At 36.6% G+C, this 18599-nt stretch overlaps 2 protein-coding genes across 2 annotated transcripts in view; one reads left to right on the plus strand and one right to left on the minus strand.

The window, feature by feature from the left end:
- Window positions 1-931, minus strand: part of LOC131682006 (cilia- and flagella-associated protein 206) — a 30791-nt gene extending 29860 nt beyond the window's left edge. The window contains exons 1-2 of the mRNA XM_058963135.1: window positions 494-931; window positions 15-431 (exon numbers count right to left, since the gene is read on the minus strand). Of these exons, the coding sequence (XP_058819118.1) occupies window positions 15-431; window positions 494-731 (655 nt within the window). The 5' untranslated portion in view covers window positions 732-931. The remainder of the gene's footprint in view (window positions 1-14; window positions 432-493) is intronic.
- LOC131682005 (chromosome transmission fidelity protein 18 homolog) overlaps window positions 1-18599 on the plus strand; it is a 78242-nt gene that overhangs the window by 32035 nt on the left and 27608 nt on the right. Inside the window, exon 6 of the mRNA XM_058963134.1 lies at window positions 8230-8601. Within this exon, the coding sequence (XP_058819117.1) occupies window positions 8230-8601 (372 nt within the window). The remainder of the gene's footprint in view (window positions 1-8229; window positions 8602-18599) is intronic.

Raw genomic sequence — 18599 nt, forward strand, 5'->3', positions numbered from 1 at the left:
CAACACATACTTACGATCCGACATTCCATTGGCAGAATTTCCAGCATGTTTGTTAAAGATTCGTATACCACATACAATCTCCCTGATATCCTTAAGCGCCAGGAGCCTATCTTTCTTGTCCAGCGTGACAAATTTGGCTTTATCACTTCTAGACATAACCGAATTCAACGCTTTTGTGGTTTCGGAAAACACCTCTCTGTTTTCTGGATTTCCCAAGCCCATGTTTAAAATAATATCCACAATTACTTTGTTGAAAATATCATCCTGCTCATCCTTTGTTATGACATCGTTTTCAGTAATTTCCTTTAGCAAATGAGCAGTTTTCTTATGCAAATTTTTGGTATGTTTTTCGACTACCTCATCTCTGTTGAAGAAATTTTGCAGAAAATAATGCTGCATCTTAAGTGTGATTAACCCAGGTGAACGATCGTCTGAAAAAATTAAACATACATGTATTAATTTAAACTCATCTATTGTGACTAATCCGCCATACCAGAAATTATTTCAACACATGCCTCCACAAAGTCATCGTGATTCTGTCGATCGGCACTCAGCGTTTCCATGTAAATCTCAAACTTTGGATCCAAACTGACCAGATTCATGACGAACGTAATCAGATGTTTGTCGTAGCGAATGTTTTTCCTTTCGCATTGTTTCACGATCTCATAAAGAAGCGGTTTCAGATTGGTGTTCGATTCCAGCAAATAGCTTTTCAGGTGATTAGATATCATGTTTAATTGCACTTTTTTTGTACCGCGGAACGACTCCACCACCCGGCAAAAGGCACTAGAATGATCGGCGGTGAACTTGGCTTCCGCTATTTTCCAGCTGGTTGTTTTTGCGGTTGCTATGTTCCACCTATTATCCAAGCAACTGAAAACATGTATGTTATTTACACACTCATGAAGAAAGTCAGGATTTCTCGTGCATTTGCATAGGAGGAATATATGTTTCAATCATTTAATATGTCTGGACGCTTGAACGGGGCGGCGGCCACGCGGTACGAAACGAATGAATTCAATAATATCAATAATAATAATTTTTTGTTGAATAATCTGTTGGAATTATTCATTTAATTTCAAAAAAAATTAATGGCCGATAAGTACGATACAAATGATAATAATGATGGTGGCATAAGCTTTTTGGTCAGCACGCAGTATTACATTATGGTTCCAGTATTTGGGAAGACAAAATTTGTATCCAGTTTTTGAAAACGATTTCTTACAAAAGAACTGTATAGAATTTGCTTAAACTTTAAAAACTTTTTCCTTGGCCCGGAGGGGACAAATTGAGACAGTGTCTGTATGTATGTGTGAGCGTATGTATGTGCATGAATGTCATGTAATTATCTCAGCAATGACTGAACCGATCTTAACAAAACTAGTTTCAGATGAAATGCCTAACGTGACACTATTACATGTTGTTTACATTCTGAAATGGGTAATTTTGTCAAAACAGCCCATGTTTTAAGCACATAACTTTCGAACACAGCGATGTGTGCACATAGTTAGGAAGCTTATAAAAATACCTTTCTATAACTATAGATAGCCAAAATCTGTGCAAGAACGGTGGAAATATTAAACATTTTATATTTCTATTCCTGCTTTACCAATTTCCATTGAGACTACATACAGAGTATTGATTTATTGGTGGTTTAGGGGCATCATGTTCACACTACAGAATTAAAACACGTTATAATAATTAGTAACAAGAAAAATGTCATCAAGATAGCGTTAAAACACGTTTTAACTCGTAGTGTGAACGTAGTATTAGGGGCAAAGCTAAACCGATTTTGAATATCGGGGTATGAAAAAACATCTACGTGATTCAGGGAATTCGATTCCGAACACATTTTGTGAATTTACTCGAAAATTACTATGAAAGTGCACCTCAAAGTTAATTTTTTACAGAGTTTATGTATTTACCATTTGGATTAAGCGTTGCGTTTAGCCGTGAAGTAAAAAATCAAGTTCAGGAATGTACATGTCTCAAAAACAGTTTATATGTTCAGGGGCACTTTCAGTGGTCTCTTGCTTTTCCAATATATTAAATACTTATTCTGATAGTTTGAACCATTTCTTTTTCTTGGTATTGGTTTGCGTAGGATTTTATAATTCATATCTCCCAGAACGAGAATTCCGAACGAAACAATTTGTAGGCTATAAGGAAAGTGGAAAGAGACTGCATTGTAATCGACTAAATGCACGGCTTTTAGGCTGTTGTCAATAAAATAATCAACAACCTCACACTTCCTTCAATGCAAATTACTATTTTGAAATACCTACCTGCCACATTCACGAAGCGTGAATGTCTCCGTTCCACTTTTTGTCTTTTTTCAGAAATCTGTGACTAAAAAGACATCATAGAATTCTAAAAACGCCGCAAAAAAAAAAAAAAAAACGAAAAAGAATGAAACATTAGAATGAACAATGTATTTGTATCCTTATAAGCCATTTTTATAATAAAAACATTTTTCACGAATATTACAGAACTTTCTGAAACGATGGTTTTCGAATTGGTAGAATTCGTTTTATTCATTTACGTCATTTAAATCTTTTTTTGCCTTGCTCATATAGAAAGGTTATGCAATCGCTCTAAAAATCGTCAACCTAATCCCGGCACGGAGGGCCGAATGTCATGTGCCTTTCGACTCAGTTCGTCGAGATCGGAAAATGTCTGTGTGTATGTATGTATGTGTGTGTGGAAAAAAATTTCAACTCTGTTTCTCAGAGATGGCTGGACCGATTATTCATTGATTGGACTTGCAGGTTCCGGAGTTACGGGTTGAAGAGTGCGACCACACAGCAAATTCCCTTATAAACTGAAATGAAAAATTCTCAAAGGGGGGAGTAAGGGAAAATTTCAAAATCGAATTTGCATTTTTGATGCCAAATGACTTTAAAATGCATAAAACGTTGAGATTTGATGAAATCTTAAAAAAAAATTTTTTTTACGAAAATTGACTTTTTTGGACTTTGGCACATTTTTGCCTTTCTCATATAGAAAGGTTATGCAATCGCTCTAAAAATCGTCAACCTAATTTTTTGACCTATAAAGGCTACTTAAAGGGGGTTGCTACTTTAAAATTAAAACTAGTTTAAAACTTCTTCACAAGTTGAAAATTTTCGGCAGGGTGCGGACCCCCCCGGATCTTCCTCCTTAATCCGCCGCTGGTTTCAAGCGATGTTTCAGTGTCGACACAAAGTATCTCAAGATCATGGCTATCGATCTATTGTATGTATGTGCAAGTCGTACTGAATATGTAATATAGATTTCGATCATTGTTTTGAACATAACCAGCCATGGAATTGTAATTTGGACAAATGAGAAAGGCACAATTGCACCACTAGGTGGATTAAAACAGGGTTTTTTTTAATTTCATTCTATATTCTCAATTTATCTGCTTATTCATTCCATTTATTTTAATCACTGTTTATTTTTGTCATTTCGGATATTTGACTAATTTTAAATATATGATCATTTTGTTTTAATCATTTATTTAATTCCGCATTTTTTTGTTCTTTTGACTTCATTTTATCTATTTTATTCGTTTCAATCTTTTGATGCATTTTGATCAGTTTGTTCATTGTATGCATTTTTTTCATATCATTCATTTAAATTGTTTTGCGCACTGTTTTCATTTTAAGCATTTCTTTATTTTTTACATATTCTTCAATTTTCAATTTTATTTAAATAATCTAAGTATTTTTTCAGTCATTCAACTTATTTATTTGATTCAAATAATTAATTCGACACAATTTCATTTATATTTAAAAACATTATTTATTTTTAATTTCAAGGTTCGAGGTTTATTTTTAATTTCAATCGTTTAATTCCGTTTATTTTTTTTATTCGTTCTTTTCTTTTCATTAAATTTATTTTGTTTATTTTATTATTTCTTTTTTATTTATTGATATTGTGATTTTTTCCCAGTTCATACATTTGATTCAGTTTCTTCATTTTATTAATTTTATTATTTCTGTTAACTGATTCCTTTTATTTATTTCAACCATTTTGTTAGTTTAAAACAAAGTTTATTCTATTAATTTATAACCTTTTTTAATATTGTCTAATTTTGCATTTAGCGGGCTGAACTAATTTGATTTTTTTGTACTCGAATTATATTTTTGATTTTTCTTTTTTGAATTCGATTTATATTAATCATGCTTTGAACTTGGAAACTATTTTCAGTTTTTTGCCTTACTATTTTTTAATTTGATTTATTTTATGGATTTTCTATAATTTATTTAGTTGGAGGCATTATTAGTGCAGGACTCGAAGCTGTATTCATGCCACCTGTAGTTGGGTACTTACTTCGCTTGAGATCTGCAAACTAATGAATGATCCAACAATGACATGCGTAAGAAATGTCTCATCTCACTAGGTGGATTAAAACGGTCTTTTAATTTTATATTTTAGTTTTCATTCCATTTTTGATTCTATATATTTGGTAGGGCCCTGCAAAATTTTTTTTTCTCATATTGTGACAAATGTCAAAGAAAGCTCAGATGCCACATTTCACATCATTTGGATAATTCTAGACCCCGCCCACATCGCTTGAAATTTTTGAATTTAATGCTATGGGAAAATGTGGAGGAAAAATATATTAAATGCTATAACTTTTGAAGTAGCACTCAGAAAAATACAATTCATACCTCTTTTCAAAGGAAATAACTTTAGTATTTGAATGGAGCTATTTCTGTTTCCCCAAAAAATGCGAAAAAAATGGATGCAGGAATCGAGACTAAATGTCAGAAAATTTGATGTTTTTAAATTAAAACTGCTAACGAATCTGTTTTAATTTTGATCTCAAGGATTTTCCACGATCAACAAGAGGCCCTATAACCCTAACTTCTCGTGTTCGGAGAAAAGTAAAAATGGTTCCATTCGATTTCTGAGATTATTTTACAATAAAAAAAACAGCAAAATATGTATGATTAGCATCACGGAGCAGAAAAAATATTAAAAAGAGGGGATTTTGGGGGCAAAATGACCCAGTACCCAACTTTCCCGTATTTTTCAAGAAATAGAAATATCTCAATTCAAATACTAAGTTTATTTCCTTCAAAAAGAGGTATGAATTGCAGTGCTACTTCTAAGGTTATAGCATTTAATATATTTTTCCTACATATTTTCCCATAGCACAAATTCAAAAATTTCAAGCGAAGGGGACGGGCATAGCGCAGTTGTTAAATCGATTGCCTTGAACGCAGCTCACCTGGGTTCGAATCCCAACCCCGTACATAGGGTTTGCGAGTTTTGTTTAGAAATTTTTGAATAATCTAAAAAAAAAATTCAAGCGAGGTGGGCGGGGGTCTAGAATTGTCCACATGTTGTGAAATTTGGCATCTGAGCTTACTTTGACATTTGTCACGATATTTTTTGCGATGCCCTAATATTGGGTGCCAAGTAATATCCCTCTCGCAGGTTGATGGGATTGACGGTATTGTAAACATAATAAAGCCACAATAGATTTAATAGTTATTTAAATATAAGAACCTCGGCTCTTGCTAGTTTCCATTTTCACCAAGTTCTATTACTAGAGGTTAATTAGTTCTCATGTTAATAATCCACCAATCATTATGACTATTCAAGATTTATTTTGTATAACAAGCCCGCTTCGAGATGTTGATTACAATTCGCCTCGATAGTGGTTTTTTCGAGGAGGTCGGGAGGCTCCTCCGTTCTATACTTTTCCTCTCTTTACCAACTTACAACCAACAATCAACCAAGAATGAAATAGGTAAATGAGAAAATATATTGTATGTGTGGTGGTTTGCTATTCAAGAATTAGTAGTGTTTGAAGTACTGATGTATATTTGTCATGTGATGATCGTAATTTTAGCTGTATCTTGTACCTGTCTAATCTATTACATCTCTCGTCTACTGCCTTTTATCTCTTCTTTTCGAGTCCACACACGCCTTTAGCTGGACCAGTCAAAAAACGCCCATATCCACCAGTTAACACGTTTCATGGCGACACGACCGGGAGCTCTAGTTGATACGAGGGAACTTCCTCCTAGCACCTGAACCACACACTAAAAATTTAGTATCAGATCCACGGCCCGTGCGATCATTTAAGAACACACGCGAATCATTTAAGAACACACGCGAATATACCACGGTCACCAAGTCGAATGTGTACACGCGAAGTCACATACACGCTAGCACACGCGAAAACCACGTTAGCAAACAAACGCTTGAGCTCCCCGCGATCACCCACGCTCACCTGCGCATGCGATCTCGCAAACAAGGTTACACCTCAGTGATAAAGTGAACGTCTGAGCTTTCATAAATTCTAAAACGCGGTCTCAAGTGGGAACCTACGAAAATGGCCTCTTGTTACGGGAAAACCCGCGCTGCTAGAATCGGCAATAAGGTTACGCTTTAGTACTTACGAAGTTACAAACGCTATCTCAAAAGCGAATCCACAAACGCTCGTGTTCGTGGGATAATGTATCGATCACGTCCGGAAATATTAACCCTTCGGCCTAGCTACTTAGGCTACTTACATTCAGTTCGACCAATCAAAAAAATGTTCATAGCCACTAAACAACACGTTACATGACCGGGAAGTCTAGTGATATGAATGATCTCACTTTCTTCGAGGGTCTAAACCGTACTCCGAAAATTAAGTATCAGCTTCATGGTCCGCGCGCGATCATCCGAAAACACACGCGAATATGCGTAAGGCACACGGTTATAAAATAGAAATTATGCACGCGAAGCTACGTACACGTTAGCACATGCGACATACATACGCACACGCGATCGAACCCATTAACGTACAAACGATCAAGTCCTTCGCGATTATACACACAATCGCGAAGTCCCTACGTCCGCACATATCTGAACTGTACAATGAATATCACATTCAGAATCACGGCCCGCTGCAATTGGCCTTAAGCAGTGTTTTAGTGGGTGACATTTCCCGTCTCGTCTGTAATGTCAGTATGCGATTATGACGGGGAGCCCTTCCGAGAACCTAGCTCTACAGCTCCAGTACGACAAATCACGAAAAAAAGATTAACCCGCTTTTGGGAGTTTCAACTTAAGCATTCCTATCTTATATGAACTTTTGATTGATTTAGAAAGTAATGTTTGCTTGAACTGCTTAAGTAAAACAAACGGCTCCACTCCGCTATCGGAAATGGCCCTGCGGAAACATCCACGAGAACAATTAAAGGGAAATGCCCCTCTCTTTTTATTTCTCGTTTTAGAAGTTTTCTCCTGCCTTTTGGGACCGATCAGCTCCAGACTGCAACTATGTAACCGCCGTCGCACTTACCACTACGGAAACTGAAGCGAGAGCGACTCGAGGTCCGATGACTTTTGAAGGATTCCCCGCGGGTCCGAAGAATACCATCCGCCAATCCGACCTACTAGACTGAGGCGCTAATTTGTCTCGCTGATCTCCCGTTTGCCCGAAAGTTGCAAGTTTTGCTCTTCTCTCCCGGTCACCATCTACGCTTTCTCTCCCCTGTCCTTGATACAACTGCTTCTACAGCCCCCTCTGAATATCTTGACCAAGCATAAGTCTTCGCTAAAAAAGTTCAAATTTGTATTCTGTATTCCTAGTTTTAAGATAGTTGTAATTTTACCTCTTTGTTAAAACTATTGTCCCCCATCTTGTAAATAGAATTGTATCCCTAGTTTTAAAACACCGGTGAATTTTCTCATAAACATTTGTTCCCCCTTTTGTGTACCAAACTATATTGTTAGTTTTAAGATAACTGTAAATATTTCCTAAAAAACTATTACTATTGAATTCCTTGTTTTAAAATTTTTCATAAAAAAAAAATCTTTTGCTCCCTCTCTTGTATATAGAATCTTATTTCTAGTCTTAAGATAGCTGTAAAATTTTTCTTTAAAAAAAAAATATTTCACCATTGTAACCTCCTAGTTTTAAAATATCCAAAATGAAAAAAAAAAATATCTCACCATTGTAACCTCCTAGTTTTAAAATATCCAAAATGTAAAAACAAAAGAATTTGGCACCGCCAAGCTAACGCATTTGTGCCTATCAAATAAACGAAATGAATAAAAAAAATTAAAGGGAAATGTAAAATAAAAAGAATTGTTTTGCTTTAATGAAAAAATATATTTATATTTTATTTACACCCCCAACCCCTCCCATCAAGAAACAAAATTGCGCTTGGACATATTTTTTTTAATAATATTTGTATCAGTAAAATTATAAATTAATGGCACCTTTCTGCTTCCTTTCAGATCCAGCGACCGAGAAAAACGCTTATAGAAGATCAAAACTCCAATGCAGAAGCCATCGTCTCCCTAACGGATATGTCCCCCGCAACCCGGATGCTGAACATTCTGGACGCGATTCACATGGGCCATGACTACGACCGGTTGATGCAAGGGGTGTTCGAAAATTATCTGCACCAGAAAATGCCCGATCCAAACATGGTCGGTGTGGCCGATGCAGGTGATTGGTTCTGTTTCAACGATCGTATCCAGCAGCAGATCAACCATCTGCAAATTTATTCCATCTATCCGTATTTGGCGTACGGGTTCGTCGTGTGGCACTATCTGTTTGCCGGTCTGGCCTGGCCAAAAATCAATTTCCCTACCAAGGGATTCGAGGTGAGTTCCGTTCTGTGTCTAATAGACGATGTGAAGGTGTTGAATGAAATCAATTACAAAGATTATTGCAACATATTATGTGGTTTACAATAATGAATGAACGTCTTCTAAAAGACGTATAGAAAACTTTATTGGTGGCTATTAGTGGTGAATAGAGTAAGTACCCCATGCATTCAACTCGTTGAAAGTGTCTTTCTTCCATGGAAGCTTCCAATTATTTTTCCTTTTCATTCTTCAATCTGTGCAATCTCTAATTTAGTATTCCATTTTGCACCATAACATTTAGGGGAAAAGGCAACATTTAGTCTTTCATCGTTCTGCAGTGGTTTGAAGGGGCGAACTTGTGACGGTATCTCGTTTACTGTCAATGGGGATGTATCATCGTCACGTACGTCGCATGTGTGCATCAGAGTCAAACCGCACTTTTCAACCACGCCTTCGGGTATAAGGGCGAAACAAGGCAGAAATCCTTTGCTTGTGACACACGAGTCCATCCTATTCCATGAGGAGGACGACGATGATGATGTTGTTAATGGAATACACACAGTTTAAACATAATTTACACCATTTTAAATAATTCTTTTTGTGTCAGCGAATGGAAGCTTGGCATATCCGGATGTACGGTGACAAGCCGCGCTGCAATTGCGTCCTTGTGGATAAAGGCGTTGAATCCTTTGAAAGCGCGAAAGTGGATGACACATTTTGTACTGAGCGAAAAAGTAATTAGTATAGATGGTCTGGTGGGGTGCGGCCGTATGGCATAATATACATTAGACATAAGGCAGGCATGAAGAGTGATTATGACCACAATCATCCTACGGCTCTGTTGGATTTTGGAGTGACTTTATGCGTGCCTAGATTATCCCAGTGTAAAGCCCGCTCTCTTTTTGGAGAGCAATTTTTGATGCATAACTGTTCTTCTCCATTTATTGACGCACACCGGGTGTTTCATATCCAGATATTGGTGTCATGAATAAGATTCCAAAGATTAAAAAATACGCATGACGAAATTAAGCAACTGCAACTGTAAACTAACAAAAAATGGTTGGAAATTTATCAAGTCAGTTTCATCCAATTAAAATAATAATTGTATAGTATTTTTACTATTTTTTGTTAACCATTTTTTCTTAACGATCTATTGAGTCAATTTGTCAACTATTGTTACGGCATTTAATTAGCAAGTGACTGGAAAGTGAAGTATATTTTTCAATATTAAGAGCCATAGTACTCAAGGGAGAGCAAGGAGTTGAAGGGAGAAAGTTTAGAAAAGCGTGGAAGGGTCATATGTGCAAGCTTAGAGTTTACCGGCGACTTAACCTTTTGTCTGCTACCGTAGGAGTCAAGATCTTTTGGCATTAGAAATGCGAATCACCTTAGCCTACGGCATGTCCGGACAAGCATAAAGTAACTTGTTAGTTCACGTTTGTCCGGACATGTAGACTCAGGCTTTTCCAAACTTTCTCCCTTCAACTCCTTGCTCTCCCTTGAGTACTATGGCTCTTAATATTGAAAAATATACTTCACTTTCCAGTCACTTGCTAATTAAATGCCAATCACGGTTTAAACAGAACATTTTTTTTTCTTCTTTTTTGCTCATCATACCGAAAGGAAACATAAGAAATGGTTTTAAAACCATGGCGGACAATGACAGCCAGCTGAAGCTTTTTAATAGCATTAGTAGTGCCAATATAAGGCTTCACAGCTCTATAAGACTGCTTTATATGTGGATCTAAAGCAGATATTAGGCTACGTTATAATTCTTATTGGTTTCTTGGGCAAGTAACATTGGAGTCACTTTGGATTCTGCACCCACTTTCCGACCTCACTTCGACTATATTATTAACAAGGCAAACCGCCAGATGGGATTCATGTTTAAAATTTGGAATGAATTTAACGACCCTCTTTGTCTTCGCTCACTGTACTGCGTATTGCTACGGTCGATATTGGAATCTATCTCCATAATAAGGTGTCCGTATCAAGCAACATAGATAGTAAGAATTGAATCAATTCAAAGAAAATTCGTCCGTTATGCATTAAGACGCTTTCCGTGGCAGGGCCCTATTAATCTTCCGCCATACGAAGACCGCTGTAGATTATTAGGTCTTCACACGCTTGAAACGAAAAGAACAGTAGCCCAAGCTGTTTTCGTCGCCCAAATTCTTCTAGGAGAGTTAGATACGTCTGAATTATTGTGTCAATTCCACATCTATGCACCGGAACGTGTGCTCCGTCAACGAAGCTTTTTGCTGTTTGAACATAGGAACTTCCTATATGGTGGTCATGATCCGATTCGCTAAATGTCTGCCACATTCAACGATGTGTTTGCGGATTTCGATTTTCATATGTCATCCACTACCTTCAAGAACCGGCTGACGACAGATATTTACCGATTATTTTAATCTGTATTTTTATTTGCTGCTTTATTATATTTTTTACCTTTGTTTACTCTATTGTATTAGCCTGTTTTGTTACTTTTTGCCTTTCTCAATAGAAAAATATTTCTTTTTATTGTTAAATTATTATTGATTACTGTTAAGTTCTGTGTTGTGTATTCGATTGAAAAGATATGAGGTTTTTATGCCAATTTGTGAAGAGTTAATGTTTCACTCAAATTGACTTCCCCCATCCCCATATTCATTAAGACCAACTAGGTCAGATGATAAATAAATAAATATAAACAAGACGCTTTCAGTGGCACAATATTGCTAAAAAATCGACGTTGGTAAAAGGACAGCGCAAAACATTTAAAAGACGAACCTATAGGTAATAAAGAAAACCGAATAGAACGGTAGATTTTTTTCAAAAAAACGGATCCCTTATTTGTACTATATAATCGTAAGAGAGTTGATACTTTGTAGTTTAACCTTATTTAAGTGCAGGGTAAAAATGGACTTTCAATATGCAATCAACCTGGATGTTAGAGTTTCCATATCCAAAAAGAATGGGGTAATTTTTGTGCTGTGTTCAGCGAAAACAACACCGTCCACGATATGGGCAATTACCCCTCCAAGGCCGTAGGCAGAGGCATCAGATACAACAACAATGGGCTTTTTTGGATCATAAAATTCTAAAATATTTGCATTTAATAACGAGTCTTTACTCTCCCTGAATGCCTTGTCGCAATTCGCATCCCAAATAAATTTTGCTTCACTCTTTTGAAGATTATACAAATGATAAAGCTTAACGGACACATGCGGTATGAATTTGTGATAATAATTTATCAGGCCCAGAAACGATTTTAATTCCGCCAAATTTTCTGACCGCTTTGCCTCTTGGATGGTTGCATTTTTGCTTGAACATGGCAATAAACCTTGCTTGCTGATGATGTGTCCTAAATACGGTAGTTCGTTTACGAAAATTTACATTTCTCTTAGTTTACTTTGATGTTAGCTATTCTCAATCGATCTAGAACTAGCTCCAATTTCTTCAAACAATCTTGCAAATCCTTACCCGCGATTAGCACATCATCCAAATAACAAATTGTCTTGTCTTCTTTTAAAACCAATTCTGCTTCATATCCTTTAATAGGTGCAGAAAAATCCTTGATAAAGACTTCCTTAAACTTTTGTTTAATTTCCCGAATCAATTCGGTTCCTTGTCCTTCCTGTTTGATTTCGTTAATAGAATTTGTAAACAATTGTCTCCAATTAGAGTAAAAACATCTAAACCATCGCGTCCTAATAACGGAATAAAATTGTTGCTGCAATTCAAAACAACCTAAGTCAAATGTGCCTGTCTTCCATTGAACATTGCTGAAACATTTATTTCACCAACTATTTTTAAGCTGTTACCGTTTACCACCACTAATTTCTTCTCTGATTGCTTCAGTGGCATCGAAAAGGTTAAATCGTATTGATATTTACTCATAACGGTTACCGATAAACCACAATCAACCTCCATTTGGAGTGTTTTGCCCTCCATAAAAACATTGATCAAACAAGGATTATTAATTTTGTTTACATAAGTTACCAACATACATTGCGTTTCTTCTGCCTCGGGTTCATCGTCGCTGTCAGCCTCTGTTGACATCCTGGTGAAAAGCTCGTTCAGTGACTTGTCCTTGCTGCTTCCAGGTTTCCCGTAATTATCAACAAATTTTACTGTATCCCTCTTAAGATTCTTTAATCTGAAACACTTCTTTTTTATATGCCCCTTAATCCCGCAAAAATCGCATGCTAATCTAAAATAATCTGCCTTCTGTCGCTCGGGCCCACGTGGCCAAATAGCCGGTTTGAGTGTAGGTTTAGAGGTATCCGCTCGGTTGTATGGATTATATCCTAGTCTAGACTTGACTGGGCCTCTCGAGGGACTCGGCGTATTTTCGCAGTTATTAGCTTGGGCAGTTTCAAGGACGTTCAAAATTTTTTTTCAACGCTACTCCCGGTTGGTTATTAATAGGATTTATTGATGCAATTGGTTCAGGTTTACTCCCAATACCCAGGGATTGTGCATTTGATTTGGCCATCTCCCACGTTATAATAATTTTTTCAGCAGCATCCGAACTTAAATCCTCGTCTTCATTCAAAATTTTCTGCTGCAATGCGGTATTCGCTATACCCGAATTTATCCTATCCCTCACAGCTTGGCCCTTGAATGTCCCGAAGGAACAAAACTCCGTTTGGAGCTTGACCGCGAGAACATAGTCCTCCAGGGATTCATCAGGGTGCTTAGTTCTATTGAAAAATCTTAGACGTTGAACTAAACCAGATGGCTTTTTGTCAAGTCGAGTTTTTAATTTTTTTTATCATGTCGTCATACGACACCTCGTTTAAATTTCCAGTAGGGTACTGAAGTTTTAACTCCGCATATGTAAGCGGGCCACCCAATGTAATAAAAAGGGCCTTCTTTAGATTATCGGCCATTTTATTAGCCACGAAAAAATATTCCAATCGATCTATCCAATCACAGAAGGAAGTGCTCTTTCTGTAAGGCTCGATAAGCGAAGCCATGCTCATTTGAGACATATTTTCTATTTCAATTCGAAAATAAAATGGAATAGAAAATTAAAACCAAATTTTGGGAAAAACAATATTGCACAAAAAAATGAATAAAAAATTAATAGGAAAACAGATTGACTCACCCTACAAATCCAATTAAACAGTCTCCCAGGAAGCTATTCAGCTGACTTATCACGGACGACCTTTGCCGGTTTTATCCTAAATCCTTGCGAGTGCCTTTGCCTCTTCTTGCGGCGTATCTTTCCACGTCACTTCTGACTGGTATCTTTTCACCGTCCTGTATACCGGAACCGATTTCGGTCTGTTCACTGGAACCAGTCGGTTTTGTAGCTATACCGGATTGAGAAAAAAGAACAATTAATTATTCCGGCATAAGACGATGTATTCGGTAACAATTAAATAATGCAAGTAATTCAAGCTAACAATGCCTAAATTACTATTGTTAGTGAAACCAAACACCTTTTGTTACATAAACAAAACTACAACGCCGTACCACAAAAGGGCATTTAGTCCAACAAAAGGAAAAAAAATCCTTTATCTCTAAATGTATCACCAGTATAACCTTTAAAAAACTTTTTCCTCGTAATTTTTGTTAATATTGGCCACAATTGGTAAGTTTACCCTTTTTTATTAAGCGTACACGCAGTTTGGAAATGAACAGGAAAAGCAAAATGGCGCCTCCTTACGATGTGTCTAGACCACGCCACTCGCAAACTGCCGGGAGTCAATTATACCGTTCTTTTTAGTACCTTCACACGGCAATTAAGGCCGTTGCACTTTCTCCAGAGAAAATAAATTCACCATAAAAAAAAATATTAAAGGTGATTTCGGCCACACTTACACTGCCCGACATCTAAATGAATATGCGAAAAGAAAATGCCGTTTGACGGCGGTATTAATTATATGCACTTCACTTTGTCCTCGTCGCCAGTTTTCATATCCAAAAAGAAACTCCTTTCGGTCCGTCTCTATACGGAGACTATTAACAATCCCCTCGATATCTGGAACTCACCTAGAAACCACCAACTAGACCTGTGCGCCGCCGATAAATTTCAACAAACGCCGATGCCGAAAGATAGACCGGCGGCGCGCCGCCGGCGTTTTTTTCTCGCCCCGACAATTCGCAAACTCGAAAATCATGAACATGTCTATGGTCCGAATATACGACGTTAACTGATTCATTTTGTCACATATTGATCTTTATTTGGTATTAGTGGTTGTGAATTAGATCACAAAATTAACAAAGTCTTGATATTTTCTCGAAAATCATTACACGACACTCGGAGTATAATTCATGTATCCATTCTTGCTTCGTCAACAATCTTTTTGTTATGTGTTTCTGATCGGGAACCCTCCCTAGTAACAATTAAGGTTTTATGGCACTCTTGAAGACTTTCTTAAAACTTAAATTGCACTTGTTGTATGCTATAAAACTAGAAATGCTACTTGGGCTGTTATTCTTTTGTTAAGATTCAGTGTAATTTTCGAAATTAAATGAAACTGTGCTGAGCACCAAAAATACATTACCTAACCACAATTCATGTCCGTGAAAAGGGGACGGGCATAGCGTAGTTGGTAAATTGATTTCCTTGTATGCAGCTCACCTGGGTTCGATTCCCAACCCCGCACATAGGGTTAGATTTTTCCAAAAGAGATTTCTCTAACCCGAATAGAGGCGAATGACCCTAAGGTTAAAAACTCTATAATTAAAAAAAATGTCCGTGAAATAATTAAGAAAACTATAAGACACGTGACTCTGTGTAAAAAATCCGACGGTAAGCTCAAGACTAAAATATCACGATAACACGACGAGAATTTGCGAAAATCGTTGCGCATCCTAGGGGCAGATCACTCCAGAAATGTATAACAAATTTGCATCAAATTAGAAAAAAATAATTTAATTTCCATTTTTGCATCAACTTTGCACTCTCTCGCAAAAAAGTTTGTTTAACAAACGTCCTACGCTGATTCACTTTATTCGACGTTTTGTTGAATGTAAAGCTAATTTTTGTAGGGTTTTGACGTCTTATACGCAACGCAAAATATATTGCACGCAACGCAAAATACATTATGAATTTCTATTTTGATGGAAAGAAATGCATTTAATTTAGCTGATTTTTAAAAATGCTTCACAAGTGATCTGCTCCTAGTGCACATCGTACAATTCTTGACTTTTTTAGTCAATAAAGTTAATATAAATCAATGTATCATCAAGTTATGAACTAGAATCATAAAAATATTAAACATATTCAGATACAACCACCTACTAAACATTTGAGTATAATGGAATCTTTTTTTTTGCGTGAACTAGTTTTGTAAAAACACAAAAATTATTTTCAATACGAGGTTTATTTATCATTGATTGAATCGTGACTCATTTTGAATTTTTTTTTCTTGAAGAATAGTTAGGCAGAGTGATCTTGACTTTTCGCGACGTTGGTGCACTGATGTGGCGATGCAGAGGGTAAGATTTCTGGTCTCATAAATTATTCATCGCGTGATCTAGCCCCACTCAGGAATGATTTTCAGTGTCAGTTGCATCAGCCCGGTATCACAGACAAACAGGACGTAACACGAGATAAATTTTCATCACTCGTAGGAAAAACGGTCGATTTAAATTACAAAAATGCGCCATATTAGCGAACGTTAGTGAAAGGGTTTTGACACAGAACTAAATGCGTTACTTAGTTTCTGCACCCACCCGAATATGTTACCTTTTTTTAATCTCATTCAAACCAAAACAAACAAAATGGGCTGGAAATATGGAATTCATTCTTGTCGAAGTGCCCAAGGTACCTGATATCTGCGGGATTCTAAAAGAGCGACGGTAAAGAATACTAAATAGAAACAAAAAACAATGAAACGACAACAGTTTTACCGTTGCTTATTTTTTTTTCAAATATAGAACAATAAATAATTATTATGGGTCATTGAAATACAGTCGTTACTCTGCATTCTTTAAATTTCTCCATTGCAATCATTATTTCATGTGAAGTCGTAGTATGCGACATCGACAATTTTTCTATTTCGTTGTTCAAATTTTACAGCTGTAAAAATAGTTCCACCTTTCATTTATTATCTTGCATTTCGCAAGCTGGGTGGACACTATTGGAGCTTCAGTTAAAAAAATTTGATGCGGTTACGAGGATTACATTTTGTGCAATGTGTTCAACAGATGTCGCTAGTACATTGTGGTCGATAGTTTTTTTTTAGAATCTTCTTCAAGCTGTAACGTCTGTTTATATGTACCTGATACAATAGAAACCGAAAATTTGGGAAAGGAATTGTACTGCCAAGAATTTTTTTTAGTTACATAGGCGTCAATATTCGTCATGCCGACATACGCTGGCACGCCGCCGCCTATAGGGTCCAACGGTGTGACGCCGCCGGCCAAATATGTCGCTTACGCCGCCGCCGATTAAAAATGCGTCGGCGCACACATCTACCACCAACGACTCTACCGTGACCGCCTGGAAGAATTAAAGGAGGAGATCGGATGATCGGAGCAGGTATGACTGCTGAGCGTAACGTGCGTTACGGTATTGGAAAGATGTTACGCTAAGGGCGTACACATCAATAATTTTTTGTCTTTTCTTCTGTTATGTTGAGCAACGATTCCCAACTCAAATCATAATTTTTGAACATGAGATTTTACCCAAATAAAATGATATTGATATTTTGCCTAATAATTCATGAGCCCCATAACTGGAGAAATTTTGCAAATATTATTGGAGTGACAATGAATATATCTATAGGCCAGGTAATGACTGTCCTAGAAGTTGGTAGATTTTGTGGAAAAGGTTTTTATAGTGAAATCATTTCGGGTTTGTAATCGAAAAATAGAATTTCCCAAGTTTCATAAAGGTTATCTTAAAAAATCTGGGGGCAGTAGATCTCGACGTTTTATTACATCCTAAGCCATTTAGCATTAAAAGTTTGAATTATTCTAAGGCAGGCTCCATTTGTGTTTTTTCATGGGTCAAAATTATTATACTTTGGCCGTTTTGCGTAACCCCGTGTCTGATTGAGCTGAAATATTGCAAAAAGACTTTTTGGTAGGTGCTAATGCTGTAGAGGTGCGTCTAATTATTAAATTCGATGATCACTTATTTTCCATACATGCCATTCATACCCTACACACCTAGAAAAAATAGTGTAAATTTACGTCTCCTGACCCTGACATATACGAGCATCAAAAATGACTTAGTTTTACGCTTGATTTTAATTTTACATGACGTTTAATTTCGTAAATCATGTAATTTTACTCCACATACAGCATTTGTTCTGAACGGTAGGATGTGTAATTTTATGTTATTGCGCATGTAAAGTATATATTTCATGTAAAATTAAACGGAACACGGTAATGTTGCGTCATTTCATAAATTACGGTTTGTTGAATTGTGTCATGTTTGCAATTACGTCAACAATAAAATTCAGATTTTTTTGGTGTGTAATATACAGTCTTCTGAATAGATGCTGCCTCCGTAGCCTTCAAACGCTTAGCGTCAACTGATTTCAAAATTTATACAGTAAAAGATCTATGGCTGGAATTTGCGTGACATGAACGACAGTCAAACATGAATTAAGTAGGGAGTAGGTAAGCCATCCCCATGTACACAAATTATTTTTTGAAGGTCGAACTGAAAAATAAAGCCAAAGTAAATACCAAAGGGGCGCAAAAGTGACATTCTGCCAAGTTCGTCAGAAGACCACGCTACGGCTCTGGTCATGTGTGAATGGCCCTAACAGTTGAAAGGTATATTTTTGAAAAAATTAACCTACCCGTAATTTGACCTCAAACAATAGTCAATTTAAATTGGCCAAAATGTTTAGTTGAACTATTTTCAACAACCTTGGAAAATAAATGCAATCCGATTTACAACAGGTCAAATTACTAACACAATTCTCATTTCTTTTATGTCAAACGTTTTTATGTCAAACAAATCGGCGCCTGTTCCTTCCAGCTCAGAAAGCGTGGTCGGCGGCCTCGCTCGTGCATTAGTAAATAACGGCCTCTTAATGTGGTTTCTTTCTGTAGTA

Source organism: Topomyia yanbarensis, chromosome 2 (genome assembly GCF_030247195.1).
Source record: "Topomyia yanbarensis strain Yona2022 chromosome 2, ASM3024719v1, whole genome shotgun sequence".
NCBI lineage: Eukaryota > Metazoa > Arthropoda > Insecta > Diptera > Culicidae > Topomyia > Topomyia yanbarensis.